The sequence below is a fragment of the Thamnophis elegans genome, chromosome 9 (assembly GCF_009769535.1).
Source record: "Thamnophis elegans isolate rThaEle1 chromosome 9, rThaEle1.pri, whole genome shotgun sequence".
Lineage (NCBI taxonomy): Eukaryota > Metazoa > Chordata > Lepidosauria > Squamata > Colubridae > Thamnophis > Thamnophis elegans.
Window position 1 is genome coordinate 30,161,581 of NC_045549.1, and position 20,455 is coordinate 30,182,035.

Below are 20,455 nucleotides of genomic sequence, written 5' to 3' on the forward strand. Positions count from 1 at the left end.
GAGACCTATTCTTGAAGATACTACTGTAGTTGTAGAGCTTGGATAAACAAATAAATAATATTGGAAGAAATTGGCAAAAAAATATGTAGCTAAATAAAATTAGAATATTCCTATTTAGTTATTTTTTTCTTACAAAAAATGCTTTAAATATAGATATCTAGTAAGGTTTTCCAGTATATACATTTATGTAAAAATTAAATTAGTATTTCAGTTTATTCAGGTTAGTAATCTAAGTTCTATTAAGAATCTGAGAAGACCAGTGACAAGCTCACTTTTTTCTTATTAACAACTAGCAGATCACCCTGTAGTAACAGCTACCTTCTGCTTGTCAAAATTGTGAAAATTGTATTGTCTTAAATCTTGACTTTTTTCATGGACATTTTAACCAAGGCTCACTCAGATGCTGAAGCAATGGGAATATGATTTTGGTTTTTCTCTAAGCCCCAATGCTTTTTCCCATGCTGCTAATGAGGGCCTGCCAAATCCACACAGTAGTGTACCTCTATCTACAAAAAACCATACTTTTCTGTCTCCATAAATTATGGCATTTTACCATATTATTACTGAGAGAAGAAAAATGTGAATCAATTATGTTTCAATACGTAATTATCTCATGTAATCAACAAAATTCTTCCCTGCCATTGTTTTCTTGCAAATTCAGATAACACGCCTGCATATGTTCTCAGGTTGATCTAGCACCACAGCCACAGTAGAAATTCCTATTGCTGGATATTAAGGATTCTTTGGACAAGCATAATCATCTCAAACAATTTAGCCCTTGGCTCCAAAGTTATAATACTATTAACATTTAAGGAAGGATTTATTTTTTTAAAAAAATCACATAGCAGTAACTATTAAATGTTTTACTTCAAACAATGATGAATGTACATTATCTTAACCTTCCGATAAAGTAGTGAGACTGCAGAATATTCAGACTAGTTAATCTAAGTATTTATATGAAGAATATAGGAGGGACTTTTCCAGATGGATGCAGCTGCTACTGGATAATGTTGCTTTAATCATCTTGTATTGACTTTTGGTGAATATGCACCCATCCATTCATCCTAGGTCTAACATGAGATGGGAGCATAGACATCTGGAGGAGAATAAGTGAAACTGTAAAGCAAGTCCATTTTTGTATAGTTGTGCATGAAATTGTGAAGTATGAAGAATGGAACTTTTGTCATGACACTATTTGTGTCATGGTATTAATACTCTTTCTTCACTTTGACATTGTTATGGTTAGGAATTTATGCCTAAGAATGGGAGTTCTATGGCAGGTTCACACATCAAATGTTCTCCTGCTATACTGTTCATGCTTCTCTTAAATGCAATATATTACATAAGGTAGATATGTAGTGTCATAAGGCTTGACTGTTCTGACTCATTACAATGTTGAATGAATTATCTGCCAAGCAAGCAGAAAAATATAATAATTATATACAATTTGCCTTGAAATTTCAAAGAATAAAATGCTCAAAGAAGAAAACACATTTCTACAAGGAATTATGTAATTTCTAATTTAATATTATATGCTTCAAATAGGACAATCACTTAATATAGCTTCCTCATACTCTCATTTATCTCTAACTTATTTAAAAACAATATTCTTGTATGTATAAAGCACCAGAACATTTTACTGCTCTATTCTATAGAAGACTTGGTTAGGAACAGTATGGAAGAAAAATTAGATAGTTAATGAGTTTAATGTTGCATGGTTTTAGATAAACCTGCTCCCAGTCCAAAATTTCCCTGTATTTATTTTCAGTCAGTGATCTTGAACTCTAACAGAGTAAGATTCTTATTTTTAAGCATTTCTTTCCTTGGCAAACTTCACCACTTCTCTGTCTTCTCCTAATTCAAGGTCATTTATTTAAATGTTTAAAGGCTCTGGTCCATTGTATTGTGCATCCTAGGATCATACTTGTATGTCTCTCCAATGAGAAAATTGCCCATTTATTCCTATTTCGCTTCTTGTTCTTTAACTAGTTACTAGTCTATGACTGTTATCCTTCTGAGTTTGCTCAAAAGCAATTGGTGAGGGACTGTATCAATTTTTTTAATCCAAATGTACAATATATGTTGGATCATCCAAACTATTAGATAGTTAAAAAAAAGATTTATCTCTTAAAAAGCCATGACAGGTTTGTTTTCACAAGACTTCTATATATATATTTTATTTTTTTCCACTAATGCCTCCATTTTCTATATCTTGATCTATCCTTTTTTAAAATAGAAGTTACATTAGTTAATTTGAATCCTCAAAATCAGATGCCCATTTAAGTAAAGTTAATTTGGTGCTTTTTTAATGATGGAGTTCACACAATAATTCTTTCTTTGATTCATCTTGATTCCACTTAACCATATTTCACGGCAAGGGGAATAACAGCTTTTGAGATAGAACCCTACCCTCCATGGCAAGCATTCTTTTTCTGTTGCTATCTTTTTAGTCTCCATTCTTTTGACCCGAAGGTGCTTTTTCAAAAGGCAACTGGATTGGTTTTTCCCTGAGAAAGAAGAAGATATTTTGCTTCTCCTCCAAGAAGCTCCTTTTGATTGTTCTTTTCTAACAGGACAGCTGCCAAATTTTCCTCCCTACTTGTTTTGCTTTTATTCAACCTAACATGAGTCCTGATATATTTAGTGAACAATTTTAAGTTCTACAGTTCTAGTGCTAGGACATACTTAGCCATTTAAATGGGAAAAGATAATGGGGAAAATAAGACTATAATACTTTCAGACATGTATTTATTTGTTCGCAGATAAATTTATCTAAAACAAACAAAGCTAACAAATAGGAAACATGTATCTGAAAGCACTATATTCTTATTTTCCTTATCCCCCCCCCCCCATTGAAATAGCTAAGTATGTCCTAGGTCCTAGGACTTGAAAAGTGTTGCTCATCATAGTGGTTTTCTGTATGTGTTCTGCATTTCATACTACAATTATTTACAAAACATAAAATATTTGTATTGCTATTGAAAATAGCAAAAGGTGGATGTCTTAAGACAACCAATAAAAGGCTTGAGGTGTATGTAAAAACAAATATGCAACTTAAACATAGGAAAAGCTAATGAGGTTTTGAATAAGAGCATTCAGGTTGATTGATACAGTAATTTTAGCTTTTGTTATGGCAAATATTTAGCTCATTATCATTTTAATAGCATCTTGTAGAACAAGCCTTTTTCTGATATGCAGAAAATACTATTAAATTTCTTTGCATAGATACATTGTTGTGACATGCAATAACTACTTGAATATAAAGGCAGATTAATAATTTAAGAGGTGTTAACAAATTAGGGCCATCATTAAAAATACTTTGAATCATTTTGTAGAAAAATCAGATTGAGGTAATGCTTTGCTCTTATGATAAAGAATTACAGCATTAATTCTGCAAAATGAACTTATTGCTCCTATTTGTCTCCAAAACCCTGGAGCATTAAAAGACAGGAAGAATGAAATGATCATTGCATTTTTTTCCAGGCATAGCAGCTCTAATATTTCCATCATGGTTTCATAGTTACAATAGTTTCCACAGATGGTAAAGGAAAAGCCCACCAACATTTTTTCCTTTGTTTTGCTATGCCTGTTTTATGAAATAAAGTTACAGTTTGTAATAACATATTGGGAATTTTGCTTGTACAGCATTCTATGCTGGATATACACTGACATTTCTTTTCCTTTCTTTTGGAAATAGCAGTTGTTTCAGATTATAATTTACTTAGTTTTATTTGCATACCTTGCCCTTGGGAATATATCTATTCCTTCAGTCAGACTTTCAAATCAGATATGTTTTAGAACTGTGTATTTATTATGTATTAAGAAAAAATCAAAAGCTATCTTATGCTTGTTGTGCTATATACCTTGGTAATGAATATATTGATAGTGACTTTGTCTTGTAGAAGCAAGTAAAGCTGTTTTTTTTTCTTGCATCATCTTACATCATCTGCTCTACTGCCTAATTCCTTCAGCTCCAGGGAACACGGCCTTTTTTGTGATGGCATTACATGTCTGCAATGCTCTTCTCGCAATATTCACCTAGTGCCCATTTGTTTGTTAAGCCTCAAGCAATTGTTATCTCATTCCTATTTTGTCATTTGATTAAATGTTTCTTCTTTTGTTTTTTTTTCAGTACTTGTGATTATAATTGATTGTGAATGTTTGTAATTGATTGTTTTTATTATTGTAAAAATAATCTGAATTATCCTTGGCAAATATTTCCTTGATTTACTAGCTCTAATATGAGTATAAAGAGTTTGTAATTATTTTTTTCTTAATTCAGCACTTTTTGAAAAGGTAAGGAATAATGGAAGAGATCTTTGTAGTCACTTATCTGCTTAAGTAATGTGGTAAATAAATAAGATATGCAAAAATGAGGTCTCTGCAGGCCAGGGATACATGTTCTTGTCAAACTGGAAATTACATTGTTATGTGCTGAAATGATTTGAAAACCTGGGATTATAACTGAATAAAATTTGCCTTTTGAGAATTTGCCTTTTGAAAATGAACATGTTTTGAAAATATAATCTGTTTTAAATTCTGTTGATAAATCCTGCTCACAAAATGTAAAGACTGTTAAATTATGAGAGTGGAAATCACATGCTTTCAGTTTTTTGGTATTATGTTTATATAAATGCATCTTCCTCAGCCTGAAATATTTTGTAACTAAAGTAGTCAAATAATCTAGCACTTTAATAAATACTCAAGACTGAAATAAGATTTTATATTAGAGACAGTTTTTGTAATTTTGGAGTAGAGAAACATCCCATGTTTAGCTTCTTTCATAATTGGTCTTTTTGGGCTTTGATATATAATTTATGTTTGCTGAATATTGTATTTTGTAAATACGTACTGTGATTTATGTGAGAATTCTAAAAACTGCAGATTGGAAAATTTAAGAATAGAAGCAAGAATATATTAGGGCTTCAATTAACTGGAGTGTATTTTACTAAATACTGGTATATTATTTCTAGTTGCTTCCATTGAGATCAATGATGAAAAAATTTAAAAGGCGGAAAATCGAAATGCATCAGATTATTAGCATTTTTAACCACTGTTATTCTTGTGATCAGTAGGAATATACGGAAGGTTTTGTGCTACAATAAAGACAGTAACATTACTGAACCATTTCCAAAAACAACATTGCAGTTTATTTTTATAGCTTTCTTTAGCTAAAATGTCATGCAAAGTGTTCTTCAGGGAGTAGTCAGCTAAGTTCAATGAGCTTTTTGGATAACAGCTTTGTACATGTGCCAGGTATTTTTTTTAAATGTGGAATATTGCACAAAATTCCTGACATATGTGGTTCAGACTTATCTTACTACTAAATACCCAGATAACTAAAAATGCTGATTGCAAAGCAGGCTACCATGACCCCTGATGCATTAGATCCAAGACCTACAACTGTACATAAATAGTTTTGTAGCACTGAGAAAATACATTCTTTTTATATTATTTCTCTATCTTGAATTTATCTTCATTTTAAATCTGCATTAAATATCATAGTTTCCTCCAAAGATACTGGTATATCTTAAGCCGTCACAGATTTTTTTTCCTGAAAATTTATTAATTCATATTTATTGTAAAAACAATGTATTCAAGTTTATATAAGTAGTCACATCCTGTCTAGTGCCTTCCTCGATATATTTGTGAAAGATATATTCCATAAAGTCTCTTCAGTTGGAAAACTTTAAATTCCATGATGAGTTTCTGAAATAAACTGCAACTTTCAGCAGTGGCCCTAAGTGGACTTAAATTAAACTATAGCTTTCATCTCTCTAGCTATCAAAGCAACCTAGCCATGTAAATTTAACTGGTTTCTATGGCTCTAAGGTAGGAACATCCTCTTTCATTCACACATTGGTTATCTAAAACTCTAAAAAATCAAGCTTTGTTTAGAAAATTACAGTTTTAGAGAAGGCTGTAATATGAAATGCTTAATTAATATTCTCTTGTCAGATACAATTTCACAAGTTATACATCGATTCCAAGTTTCTTTTGGACTACACTACAGTCCAAAAGTGTGTCCCAATTCATCTCCCTATCAGAGCAAATAAATTTGTGCACAACATATGTCCCCATGTATCATGCTCTCAGCTAATAAAACAAACAAGCCACTCCTCCAAACCCAGATCATCTTATACCTTTCTCAGCTTCTTTTTACATCTTATCTCTCTCTCTCTCTCTCTCTCTCTCTCTCTCTCTCTCTCTCTTCTCCTCCTCACACCCCACCAAAATAAAAATAGCAGTAGGTGTGGTGCAAAATAGCAGTAGGTGTGGCGCAAAAGTACCAATGAGCAACAGCCATTATTTGTAATCCATCTTTTGTGGAAGAGATTTAGGATGACATTGACTCATTTGCCAAATTCATAAAACTGGAATAGAGGAATCCCTCATTCCAGCTGAGGACGTTGTTGTAAAGAAAAGATCTTAGCTCTTTCAGAACTAGGGCTCTTTGTAATACACTTCCTGTAATTACAAAAAGCATTTAGACAAGTTACTGTATTTAAATTTTCTTTGAGCATTTGAATAAGGTATATTTGACTAAAACAAATTATATCCAACGTTTATTTATATTTTTAGAGGCATTCTTATAAGTCTCTTAGATCTTACAGCTGAGAGCTCCTATATCAAAGCAAAAAGGTTCCAGGTAAAAACTATTTGGCATATTTTCTTCCAATAAAGTATCACACCACACCTACTTCACAAACATTATTTGATTCCAAACCATGCCAGGAAGCTTTTGGAATTGATGTTGGCATCTACAGCAGTAATATCATTTGTCAGATGTCAACTAAGATGTTTCTGTCAGAGGCTGGATCAGGACAGAGCTGTTAGAAATAGGTACATAGTAGATAGTTAAAAGAAATTAGGGGTTTTATTCCTGACACTATGGTACTTATCCTTATAAAGTAGCATGATTTTATATGAAATACGAGTAAAAATATATACAAAACCAGCATGTGTTTTTATAAATGTACATCAGAGTATAAGAAATAAAAGAAACTTAGGCTTAATTTTTCTACCTCTGAAGCCTCTTTGACTCACTTTTGCTGTATCTTATTATAGCTGCTTTTCTCCCTCCTATTCTCTATTGGTTCAGTATTTCTGCTGCAATCTGCCTTCACCATTTCATCTAAAGTTTATTCTTCTTGTTTCTGTTTGTATGCCAGATTTCCAACAATTCTGGACAGCTCACAAATACACACACACACACACACACACACACACACACAGCAAGTTTCCCTGAAAATAAGAAAGGGCCTTATTTTTTTGACCCCCCAAATAAACTCTTGGCCTTATTTTCAGGGAGGTCTTATAGCAGTTAGACTTAGACTTATATACCGCTTCATAGGGCTTTCAGCCCTCTCTAAGCGGTTTACAGAGTCAGCATATTGCCCCCAACAATCCGGGTCCTCATTTTACAGACCTCGGAAGGATGGAAGGCTGAGTCAACCTTGAGCCGGTGAGATTTGAACAGCCGAACTGCAGAACTGCAGTCAGCTGAAGTAGCCTGCAGTGCTGCACTCTAACCACTGCGCCACCTCGGCTCTCTTATTATTTTTGAGGTGCAGGAGGAGCTGAACATAGTCACCTCATGGCTGCTGCTGTGTTGCAATATTTTGGGGGAGGGCTTAATGTAGCGCATGCGCTCAAAAGCCTGATTGGGCTTATTATCCAGTGAGGTCTTATGTCAAAGGCTTGGGGGAAGAACCAAGTCTTCAAGGTACTGCAAAACTCCAGCAGTGTAGGGACCATCCAAATCTCAGGGGAATCTCATTGCAGTGGGCAGATGCTACTACAGAAAAATATGCTTCAAGGATTGTGATAGATGGCATTTTTTTAATTGAGGGAACACAGATTGTTCCAACCCTGCCAGATTGGATTGACCAGGTGATGCTGTGGGAGATAGATTTGAAACCGATGTCAAGCAGCCACACATTATGCCATGAAGGGTTTTATAGTTAACATCCAGTACCTTGAAGTACACCCACCAGCAAACTGACAACCAGTGCAGCTCATGAAACAAAGCTATTACATGAACACACTGCCCATCACTGTCTATTGTCATTGCATTATGGACCTGTTGGAGTTTCAGATGGTCTTTAAGGCAGCCCCATTAAAGCACATTTCAGTAGATAAACTATGAGGTGATTAGGGCATGGTGACTATATGAAGGGCCTGTCATCTAAGAAGGGCACAATTTGTGCAACAGATCATTGAGCAGGAGCTTTCAACCAGTAAGACCCCCAGATTGTGCAATACTTTTATGCATCAAAGGTTTAGGATTAATGGAGAAAGACCAAAAAAGAGCTATAAGGAAAAGGTTTTAGGCACCAACCATACAGAGTGTAGAATTATCTGCGTACAAAATATAACACCTAGAAAACAAGAACTGAACTGAAACTTTACAACCTTTCAAACATGTTGTGAATATAGACTAACAGCTGCCTGTCTGTCAATCTACACAAGCCGGCTGTCATTCTATATCACTATAAATGAAAACAGCTTCTTATGCATACTGCTAGTGCATATCCTCATAAGGGAGAGATGCAAGTTATTTACAAAATGAGGTACTCCAGCTTTTCCTCTGCTGGAAATAGAGAGTGTTGGTCATTTAAAACATGAGGCAGGACTCAGCCGAATAGCAATAGCACTTACGAATACTTATGTACTGTTTCACAGTGCTTTGCAGCCCTCTCTAAGCAGTTTACAGAGTCAGCATCTTGCCCCCAACAATCTGGGCCTTCATTTACTAACTTAATGTGGAGTGGAAGACTGAGCCAATCTTAAACTGTTTGAGAATCAAACTACTGGCAGTTGGCAGAATTAGCCAGCAAAATTGCATTCTAACTACTGTGCCACCACAGAAGTCTGTGAATCAGGTTAGAAACAGCATGGGACTATCATCATTCCACACAACTTGAGACTAAGTTTTGGAATTTGCACAAATCTCTGGGAAGTTCAGACAAGTGAAGAAGAACTTTAGAAAAGTGCAATCTCTGAAGAAGCACTTAACAATATCAAGGTAAAAATTTGCACTAGGATTTTTATTTCTGTCTATGTGTTGTGCTATCTCACCACAATTCCATGTTATCATGTTCTACACTTGCCGTAACATCTGAATCAATTTGAGAAGTCTTTTTTTTTCTTCCTTCACAATTGATAAGGTGAAGTTGTCACCTCACCCTAGACATCACCAGATAACCAAACAAAAGTTTGAAACTGTCAGGTTTCAGTTATTGGCAATAGTGAAATTCAATTGTTTTTACTGCTAGTTATGTGGGTGTAGCTTGGTGGGTGTGGCAGGGAAAGGCTACTGCAAAATCTCCATTTTCACCCTACTCCAGGGAAATGTTACTGCAAAATCTCCATTCCCACCCCACTCTGGGACCAGCAGAGGTGGTATTTGCCAGTTCTCAGAACTACTCAAAATTTCCACTACTGGTTCTCCAGAACCTGTCAGAACCTGTTGAATTTCATCCCTGGTTATTGGGCTAGAATAGGTTTTCTCCAAGCATGGTATTCATTCTTCTTGAGGCACAGCTGTAAAACAGATCATCTGTGTCATCCAATCATTATCAAAGAATCTCTCTGATGGTGGCTGATTTCAGGTAATACCACCAGAACTATTCCTTTCAATAGCAATAGCAGTTAGACTTATATACCGCTTCATAGGGCTTTCAGCCCTCTCTAAGCAGTTTACAGAGTCAGCATATCGCCCCCACAGTCTGGGTCCTCATTTTACCCACCTCGGAAGGATGGAAGGCTGAGTCAACCCTGAGCCAGTGAGATTTGAACAGCCGAACTGCAGAACTGCAGTCAGCTGAAGTAGCCTGCAGTGCTGCATTTAACCACTGCGCCACCTCAACTCTTTCATCCTTTCTTGCTCAGTGAATATCCTTGTCACTAATGCCTCTAAATCTGAATCAAGAGCTTATTTCCATGCTATTTGCTTGCTGTAAATTTACAGTTCACCCTTGTCATTCTACAACCGATCTTGTATATATCCATGAAGTCATCCTTTCTTAGTCTCTTTAGTTTCGAACAGGTACGTGCAGTCACTAGAGGCAAGGGAGGCGTGGCCTCACCAGTCATGAGGAAAAGGAAAGGATTTTAAAGATTTTTTAAAAATAATTAAAGCCAAGGTAGTTGCTGCCAGATTCACAGTGACTTGGAACAGTGCTTTGTGTTAACCATAGGAGGAGGCCAGAGAACTAGGGGCCTCTTTTGCATAAGGAATTTTTCACCTTTTAAGAGTTAAGCAAGGGTTAACAAGCAAAAATTCCTTATGCAAATGAGGCACGTATTCTCTCGCCTCCTGTAGAGGGCATTTTTAGAGGCTTTTTAGAGTTCTCTGGGAGTAACTAGCTCAGTCTGATAGAGCTCTGGCCTTTCATGAGGGAGGGGAGGGCAGAGCAGGGCAGGGAGAAGCAGAGTTGAAATCGTCTCTGAAACAGCTGGAAAAGGTGCGTGTGTGGGGAGGGGGGAGGAATTCAAAAGTTTGATCGGAAGCAGCAGGGGAAGGAGGGGTATGCAGAGAGCTGCTTTCAAGCCTTGGAAATATATATCCAATCCAACTTCTGTGTTTGTGTTTGAGAGTGAGTGAATGAGAGAGGGATTGAAGTTCTCTGTGTCCGTGTGTCTGTTTGAGAGAGCGGGGGAGGGAGAGAGAGGGAGGAAGGAGGTGGAGGGAGAAGAAAAAGAATGGGAAAACTTATTTTGCAAGGGGGAAAATTCTGTCACTTTAAATCGGAACTGAGCATGCCTGGCTGTGGAATTCTGGGAGTTGAAGTCCACAAGTCTAAAAAGTGCCTCACCAGGCCTAAAGCTGACCGCACGTCACTGGTTTCGAAGGTACTTTAAACCAAAGCTTTCACCATACCCAAGCTAGAAGTATATAAAGTAAGATGAAATAAAAATACACCTTTCTTTTAAACGGATGCCAAATATTTGATATTGGTCAGTTGATCCACACCATTTCTATCTTGGCATTTCATGTCTGGTAGTGATAATATTTTTGCAGGCCAGTGTAGCCATAGTCAAATAAACACATATGAATGGAAATTGTATCTGTCAGTGATTGCCTTCATCAAATTATGCGGGGCAACTCAAGATTGACCTATTTGTATTACCAAACAAATGCAAATCTTTTGCAGGAGGATTGTGATAGACCTCCAATTCTTTGGTAATATCTTCATTTTGTTTCTTGGAATAGACTCCTTTTTTTACATATGTACTCTTCTGATCAAATACTGGTGAAGATACAAAAAACTGGTGACCACAGCAACCTATCTATATTCCATCCCAATCTCCTCTTATTGTGGCCCAGCAGGATCTGTTTGAACTGCTGATGGACTCGGATAGCGAGGAACCCTATGAGTCTGCTTGGAAGATGTGGAGGACCCTGGGCAGGGTTCAGATTCAGAGCAGAGACCAGAGTGGCTGGTTGGCTACCAGGAGGCGCCTGAGGCATGGAGCAGTGGGGAGGACTCAAGGCAGTTTGTTCCTGACACCAGGCAAAGGAGGGCAGAGAAATGGAAGCAGCAGCAGCTGCGGAGGCAACTCATAAGAGATAATCAAGCCCAGGTGGTTGTGGCTCGGCCCCTCCCAAGAGAGTATATAAGTGAGAAATTGGGAGGGGTCCTTTTGCAGGACACAACCGTTAGTAAGAGTCTTGAGGAACTCTTTTCTGGTCCGTTTGTATTTCCGTTTCTGTTTGGTTTGGGTTGCTGGCAACCCTTCTTGCATGAGAATGTGTCTGGGCTTTCAGCCAACGGAGTTGTAATTCCGGTGATTAAAGAGTGGCAAATAGCCAAGCCTGTGTCTGCGTTACTCACAGGCCGGAGCGGGGGGTCAGAACACCTCTCCTCTCCATTTCTCAAAAACTTCTATTAAGATCTAATTCCTGTACATTACAGGACAGAGGATTTACTTTCTTTCACAGCTGTGTGTTATTTCAGTAGGATCTTTAGCAGAGGCTTAAGAACCCAATTACCAGGTCAAACGGGGGAGGGGGGATCATTGGAAATAAATTCATATAAAATTGACCAAATCACAAGACATAGAATTTTAGAAAAAAAATTGAAATTTTTGAGGTTTCGATGGAACAGTGCTACCACAATAATGCAGGGTCTAAAATTAAAACTACCAAAATTGGAGTAAGCAATTTTAATTTACATACATACCTAAAAATATTAAAATATTAAATCATAACTGGCTGTTTGGATAGATCCCCTAAAACAAACAGCTAGGGATCTGAATATCTTCAATTGGGAAACGTTACCTTGTTCAATAATAATATAAAAGATTGCAGATATTTAATGTCATTACCAAGAGAACCAATGGTTTCACCCAAAATTGAAAGACCAGCACACCAAGCAAGACATCTTAAATTTGTTGCTAGAGTTTGCATCTGACAGAAATTTTGAAATAAATTGTCTTCATCCCTTTATCTTATCTTGTTTCTTCTTTCCCCTTTTCCAAAATGAATCTATCCACCCATCCCTCCCTCTCTCCCCCCACTCTCTCTCTAACACAAACATACACAATTTCTTGATAGTCATAAAATTATGCACATATAAGTCGTATACACAAAGAGCCTTTAACAGAAATTAAAACAATAACTAAGGGTACTTTTATAATATATATTATAGTGTATTTTATTTGAGGATAGTAGACCACATCTAAGATTTGACATTCATTTTATATAACTCAATTTGCCTCACTGTAGACTACATTATTTCTTAGTTTCTGAGTTATTGTTTCAATAAGCATAGATGCAAATCATACACGTGATATTTTTATACTAACATACATTATACTAACATAGAATGTATGTTTAATACATTGCATAGGACTTGACCAGGATTGACATAATTCAGATGACAAGAACTGTATATCCTATTGCATTTCTGTTTTCATTAGCTCAAGAGAATAAAATAAAATATGGGACAAACATATCCACCACTTCACACAGAAATTTTCTTTATACAGCTGGGCTTTGTACAATTCTCATGAATTTCAATGGGTAGGGAAACTACCCAGAATAATATTCCTAACTTTATTCCTTCTATTGATCAATATATTGTGTCTTATTAATTACTAGGTATATAAGTATTATTAATAACTTGAAAACAAATGCTTAGAAGATAAAGTAGATGGGCTTTATAAAATTTTGTTATAGAGACGATGTTTATTTGGCACTTTCTCTTTAAAAAAGAGGACACAATGAATGCATTAAAAACTGTGTCAAAATTACAGATAGGGCCCTTGGTGACTAAAATAACATTTCTTCAACAAATCAAAATGTGGTTTTCCTCAGCTTACATGAATATACAGTAGCTATTACCTTAAATTTAACCTCAAAATGAACACAAACTCACTGTAGAGATATGAAGACCATATTGTATCTGTGTAGTCTGCAGAGATTTTCTTCAGCTTTCTGTGCTGGAATATATGATACACTTGAAAGCTAAGGAGATTGCTTCTGAATAGACATCACAAAGGTTGATTACATTCGTATATCAGTTAGCTAAACCCTGCAGGCTATTATTCCATTAGATGTGCTTGTCCACTTCTGCACTGTCAGAAAGTTGATCATTTAATACAAAACGCCCATGTAAAATGTTAACTGTAAGACGTGCTTAAAAAAAAAAGCACAAGACCATGTATTTAAAAAATAATTTTAAAATAATAACTGTTTGGGTTGTATTTTTAAACATATGTATTTTGTAAAAAAAATACTGCTTCCTTCTACTTTTTTTTTACATTTCCATTTTTTTAAAAAAACTCAAAGTGGGCAATTGCTAGGTTTGAAGAACCTTTACATTTTAATCTATAAGGAGTTGAACATCCTAGAAATCCTGAAGGCTATAATGGCTGTCAAAGTCTACAAAACAATTGAGGCTATTATTCCAGACAGAATGATTAAAACCAAATACAGGTGATTCTGAGGAGAGAAGAGCAGAGCTTGAGTCTTACAGCTTTCATTTGCTTTGTAATCTGCATCTTTAGAAAATATTAAAATGTTGGATTTTTAGTCCTGAGACCGGAAAGCACTAGAGGGACAAATTCTGAAAGTCAGACTGTTACTGACTAGGCTGTTTCAGCAGAAAAATATTTTGCAATGAAGCTTTTATATTGGTGATATTGGCCAGGAAAAATTATTTTTAAACTACACAATCATTTTAATTTCTCATGCCTAAGTCTTGCTTGGGAAATACCTTTTATGACAACCAGTATGTGTAGAGAGAGTGAAAGCAGATAGTTTGTGCATTTTATATAGAGAAAATGTAATTCCTTTCACTGTTTTCCTCAACATTATCAGGACAAATTTCTGGAATTTGCTGCTTCTTCCTTTTATAATTGGCTCTATCAACTCATACGTGATTGTAGTTACAGAATTGAAGGATAGGGTTCTTGACCGAGGGGCAGAAATATCCAAGAACAACTCTTATTTGGATTAGTGAGCTAGACTTTATGAAGCTCAGCAGGAAATCAGTTCGGTTTGGCATATACACACAAAAAAAATCAGCTTGATAAAGGCTGAGAAAATTCAATTCACAGCAACTCCATAATTTTAAAAATGCTAAAGCTTATTTAGCAATATCTAGAAGGCCTTTTTTTCCTTATTAAGTAAGAAATGAAACAGAATTAATGAAATGTAATAATACTTCAAAATTGGTGGGTTCTGGCTGGCATTACTGCCGGTTTGCTCGTGCGTGCACTTTGTGCATGCACGCATGCACCATTCAATGGGAATTGTTCTGCACATGTGCAGAACTCAAAAACAAGATGGCGACGACGACGGTGGAACCGGTTTGGAGGCGTGTCCAGCCTGGGCTTCCGGTTCTGCAACCCAGGCCAGCATACCACTACCGGTTCAGCCAAACTGGGCCGAACCGATAGGAACCCACCTCTGCTTCAAAGGAAGGCCTGATGAAGGAAACAATGCAGTATCTTGTAGCATCAAGATTTAGGCACAAAGTGAAAGACAAGAAAGTTTGCTGAAAGTTTCCTTTCTTTCATTTTAGAAATTAACACCTTCCAAAGAAGTTGAAGAGTGCTCATGAATTATATTTATGAGCAAGGGAAATTGTTTGGAAAGGAATCACTAAAAGCACTCTCTACCTTCACAGCTTTCAATACCCTATCCAACATAATTCATTAGGACTCCCAACTCTTTTAGGATGTCAAGACAGCATTGTGTAAATGAACAGGAAATTTATTTTCAAAAGTCCTTAAGCTATCTTGTTCCAGCTGCTGTTGCTGTGATTATTGTTATTATGGTTGGTAACACAGTCAGATAGATAGTTTAGACTGGAGTTGGCATTTGCATCCATCTATCAAATTCTTCCCAAAGATCTGGGATAGGCAGATGCTATTGTTGATGGTATTAAAGATAACATTGGCTGCATCAGCACCAGTTAGCCATTTGAAAGTTTTTAGTGAGCAGGTAATCGTCCTGTATTTACCAGGTGATGCCCCTTTTGTTGGATGGTTCATTACCAGGTACATTTTGCCAAATGTTAACCAAGCTTCAATTTCATCTCCTTGCAGTATGTTGTTAAACTTCTTAACAGTGAGTGGGTATTGACCGGTTAGAGGTTTCAACAAAAAAACAATGCCGTTCATCTTCACCTGGTGCTAGCCAAATCAAGATTTTCCTTGACCTTTTTTGCACCATTTCTGCTGTTCTTTCATTCCATGCTCTTTTTTATTTATTTCCTTCATCCAAGCTGTACATATTTTGCATTTCTGGGGTAGTCCCAAAGCTGCACTCAGAACTTCACTATTTTTTCTTATGTCAACTCCTGACTGGTTTACTGTAGTTGTCCCTGTTTTATGGATTGCTAGAAACTGATTTGACTGAAATTGAAGATTCTGCCTATAGCATACAATACAAGGTTTGTATCTGCTGATCTTCCTGCCTATAGCCGTCATTTGCTCTGTATTATTTCCATTGCTTCCTTAAGCTCCCTTTCTAAGTGATATTTCTTAATCAGGTATTATTTGGCTCTCTTGTTCTTCAGCTTCTTTTCTTTCAGCTTGCTTATATCTGCTCAAGCTGATCCATTTCTGAACTACATTTATCTGTTTGTTGCTTTGAGCATTCCTGTCCATTGGGATAGAGCATTTCAGGCTATTGCAAATTAACCTCAATAACTCAGTAACCACTTTGAAGAAGGAGTATTGTCATTTCAAATGAGATAGAATTTACCATGCACTCTAATAGTTCTATACCTCTCTTTTTCAGCACTGCTAATATACCACCACAGTGTTATACAATCTTTGCTTTATATAAATAGATGATTGGTTTGAAACATGGCACAAATATGTTTATTATATTTGTTCTTTTGAATAACTAGTTTTCACACAGGCTTTTTTTAAAAAAAGAAAACAAGTTCAAGCGTTTATTGCTTAAATGCTTTCTTGTTACTTGAAAGAGAAGAGTTTCTCCTTTCCCAGATTTCAAAGAGCCCAAACAATTTTTTTTCTTTCCATTTATTTCACAGCAATTCTGTAAAATAATTATGTTGCGATGATATTGTGACAGTCCCAGAATCACTCAATAAGCTTTTGACACAGTTTTGCCTTGAATCTGGGTCTTCTTTGTTGTTTTTCAAAACATTAACCACTTCACAAACTGGTCTTAAGGACCTATTATTTTTCATTCATTAGTTATTAGTAAAAATTATGGGTGACTAGTAACAATAGGAGTTTTTTTTAATCAGTTCAGCAGTAGTACTGACAGAGAAAGTTTTATTTGTCTACAATTGATTCATATGAAAAGTGACCTCTAGCTTATACTCCCCATAATAGTTCTTCAATAGGCTTTATTTTCATAATATCTTTTAGAGGTAGTAGTCAGTGCTTGGGTGAATCTTCATATCATTAATTCAAATATTAAATGGAAATATTCACTGTTATTGGAGTAATAATATGATCTTATTAGTTATATTTTATGACAAGTGCATAAATGTTTTCTGCTTAATGTGCTAGTCGTTCCCAACTTTAGGGGGTGGTGCTCATCTCCGTTTCAAAGCCAAAGAGCCAGCACTGTCCGAAGATGGCTCCATGGTCATGTGGCTGGCATGACTAAATGCCAAAGGAACATGGAACACTGTTACCTTCCCACCAAAGTGGTCCCTATTTTTCTACTTGCATTTTTACATGTTTTCGAACTGCTAGCTTGACAGAAGTTGGGACAAGTAATGGGAGCTCACTCAGTTACGTGGTGCTAGGAATTCGAACCACTGACCTCCGACCTTTCTGATCGACAAGCTCAGTGTTTTAGCCACTGAGCCACTGTGTCCCTTTTATCTTTTTAATAATTTAATAAATTATTTTTGGATTTAAAGATTCTTAAGCTTGAGCTCAGCCAATTACATTACAACCTAGTTTACTATTATTGTCATGTCAGTTGCACACATCATATTTGCATAAATGTCATGATCGAATTGTGTTCAAAATATGTGTCTAGAAAAAAATGGAATAAAAAAAACATATGTACCTGATTAAAGATATATATTAATAATGATGTAAATACTTTTATTGGATATAATATGTTGCTCTGAATTATCTCAAGGTTTTTAAAATCACTTGTATTGCAGAAGATGGATTTTGAATCAGTTTGATAACCTTGAATTCTGTGAGGTCTGCCAAAAAACCAATATGGCTGTAGATTTGTAGATTGTAGATTTATTATAATTTATAGGCCGCCCTTTTCCCTGAGGGACTCAGGGCGGCTTACAAAAACACGGGAAAGGGGGTACAAAGACAAAAAGCATAAGACAGTACATAATATTAAAAAATAGAGCACAACATTCATTCATCATTCGGGAGGGGACGAACTAAGATTTTATCCCCAGGCCTGACGGGATAGCCAGATCTTAAGGGCCGTGCGGAAGGCCTGGGCGGTGGTGAGGGTGCGGATCTCCACGGGGAGATTGTTCCATAGCGTCGGAGCTGCGACTGAGAAGGCTCTCCTCCGCGTAGTCGCCAGTCGGCACTGACTGGCGGATGGAATTCGGAGGAGGCCTACCCTGTGCGATCTGATGGGACGCAGGGAGGTAATTGGCAGAAGGCGGTCTCTCAAATAGCCAGATCCACTACCATGGAGCGCTTTGTGAGTGGTAAGTAGGACCTTGAAGTGCACCCGGAGACCAACAGGTAGCCAGCGCAGCTCACGGAGGATCGGTGTTATGTGGGCGAACCATGGTACGCCCACGATCACTCGCGCGGCCGCATTCTGGACTAGCTGAAGTCGCCGGATGCTCTTCAAGGGCAGCCCCATGTAGAGCACGTTGCAATATTCCAGCCTAGAGATCACAAGGGCTCGAGTGACTGTTGTGAGGGCCTCCCTGTTCAGGTAGGGCCGCAACTGGCGCATCAGGCGAACCTGAGCAAATGCCCCCCTGGTCACAGCTGACAAATGATGGTCGAAACTCAGCTGTGGGTCCAGGAGGACTCCCAAGTTGCGGACCCTGTCTGAGGGGTATAAATTTTGTCCCCCCAGCCTGATTGATGGAACATTAGCCAAATTATTGGGAGGAAAACACAACAGCCACTCGGTCTTTTCCGGGTTGAGCACCAGTTTGTTAGCTCTCATCCAGTCTTTAACAGCCTCAAGGCCTCGGTTCATCACTTCCACCGCTTCATTGAGTTGGCACGGGGCGGACAGATACAACTGTGTATCGTCCGCATATTGGTGGTATTTTATCCCGTGCCTCCGAATGATCTCGCCCAGCGGTTTCATGTATATGTTAAATAGTAGGGGGGATAAGACCGAACCCTGCGGCACCCCACAAGTAAGGGGCCTCGGGGACGATCTCTGCCCCCCCCACCAACACCGACTGCGACCTGTCCGGAACATTCCTTTCCATTAGCATATATCTCTTGCTGATCAATTGAATGTGTTGAGGACTGTTGGAAGGAATACTTTATAAGAGGCTTAAACAAATAATGACAAAGGTCTCTCCTTGAAAATGAAACCCTGGTTAAAAAAATATTGTATACTGTGCAGGAGTAGCACTGGTCTGGAAGGAGCAAAGTCTCCATGCACATTGTGGTAATTTACTTAGGTAGATGTTACTGATCTACATATTTCTAATTTTTAGATGCACAACAAGAAGAAAACACTGAAGATATTAACTACATTCCAACATCTGAAGCAACTATCTGGTACAATATTTTGTATATATCTTGCTCTATATCCAAAATACATTTTGTAGTTAATGCTCGTGGAAATAATATAGTCTGACCAGCCGTCAAATGTTCTTTTATATTATATTTGTGTTGCATCCAAGGAAATTTTACTCTTGATGAAATGACTGAAGAAAACTTAGCAATGTATTTTAAACAGAAGAGTTTTTCACAGTTAAAAAAGCTAATTGATTAATTACATTTCACTCTTTTTTCATTTTGCAGAATCTATTGAAGAGTTTCTAAATCTGATGAATGAATATGAGGAGATGTTGGTTCAAACATACTTTGAAATGTTAAAATCGGACCAAATAAAAAGGCTGATCAAATGAATATTTTAATATTTTTAGCTTTTGTATCCATGATTGTCAACATTAAACAATAAATATAAAATTCCAGAAATTTATTTATAAACATAGTTGACTTTCTATCCCATGTCATTAAATAACTGCTCCAATTCCTATTAAAATAAACTAATATTAAAATTCAACATCTTATATGACTAATATTTATAGTTTTGTTCCATGCTTTTTATTTCATATATTAGAATCATAATTGAGTGATATTATTAACAAAATGAAATATCTTTTCTTATATATGCTTCAGTTAAAAAGTCTGTATTTTTAATGTGTTTTTGTGAGCTTGGGGACTTTTTACAATGGTTAACACAGTAGGTTAGGAATAAGCCTATCATGTGATAACATATCAATTCATTTTGTTTGAGGAATCAAAAAGGTCCTACAGAGTATTCTAATTTTAGGTTAATTTAAAACAATTAAGGCATCTGCCCTGTGGGAAAACTTGTGTGGCTACCATTTGCTGGCATTCCGGAAGGCCTTAAAGAGTTGGCTGTCCTCCCAAGTTTCGGGCTAAGGTGAATAGAAGAATAGAATAGAATTACAGAGTTAGAAGGGACCTTGGAGACCAAGCTCCTGCTTATGCAGGAAACCCTATACCATTTCAGACAAATGATTATCCAATCTCTTCTTTAAAACTTTCAGTGTTGCAGCATTTACAACTTCTGGAGGCAAGTTGTTCCACTAATTAATTGTTCTAACTGTCAGGAAATTTCTCCTTAGTTCTAAGTTACTTCTCTCCTTGATTAGTTCCCACCTATTGCTTCTTGTCCTGCCCTCAGGTGCTTTGGAGAATAGTTTGACTCCCTCTTTTTTGTGGCAGCTCCTGAGATATTGGAGCACTGCTATCCTGTCATCCCTTGTCCTTCTTTTAATCAAACTAGGCATACCCA

General features: G+C 36.7%; 1 protein-coding gene across 1 annotated transcript in view; it reads left to right on the plus strand.

Annotated features, from left to right (window-relative positions):
* TTC29 (tetratricopeptide repeat domain 29) overlaps window positions 1-19,521 on the plus strand; it is a 103,455-nt gene extending 83,934 nt beyond the window's left edge. Inside the window, exons 11-12 of the mRNA XM_032224525.1 lie at window positions 19,122-19,185; window positions 19,432-19,521. Of these exons, the coding sequence (XP_032080416.1) occupies window positions 19,122-19,185; window position 19,432 (65 nt within the window). The 3' untranslated portion in view covers window positions 19,433-19,521. The remainder of the gene's footprint in view (window positions 1-19,121; window positions 19,186-19,431) is intronic.
* Window positions 19,522-20,455: the final 934 nt, after the last annotated feature.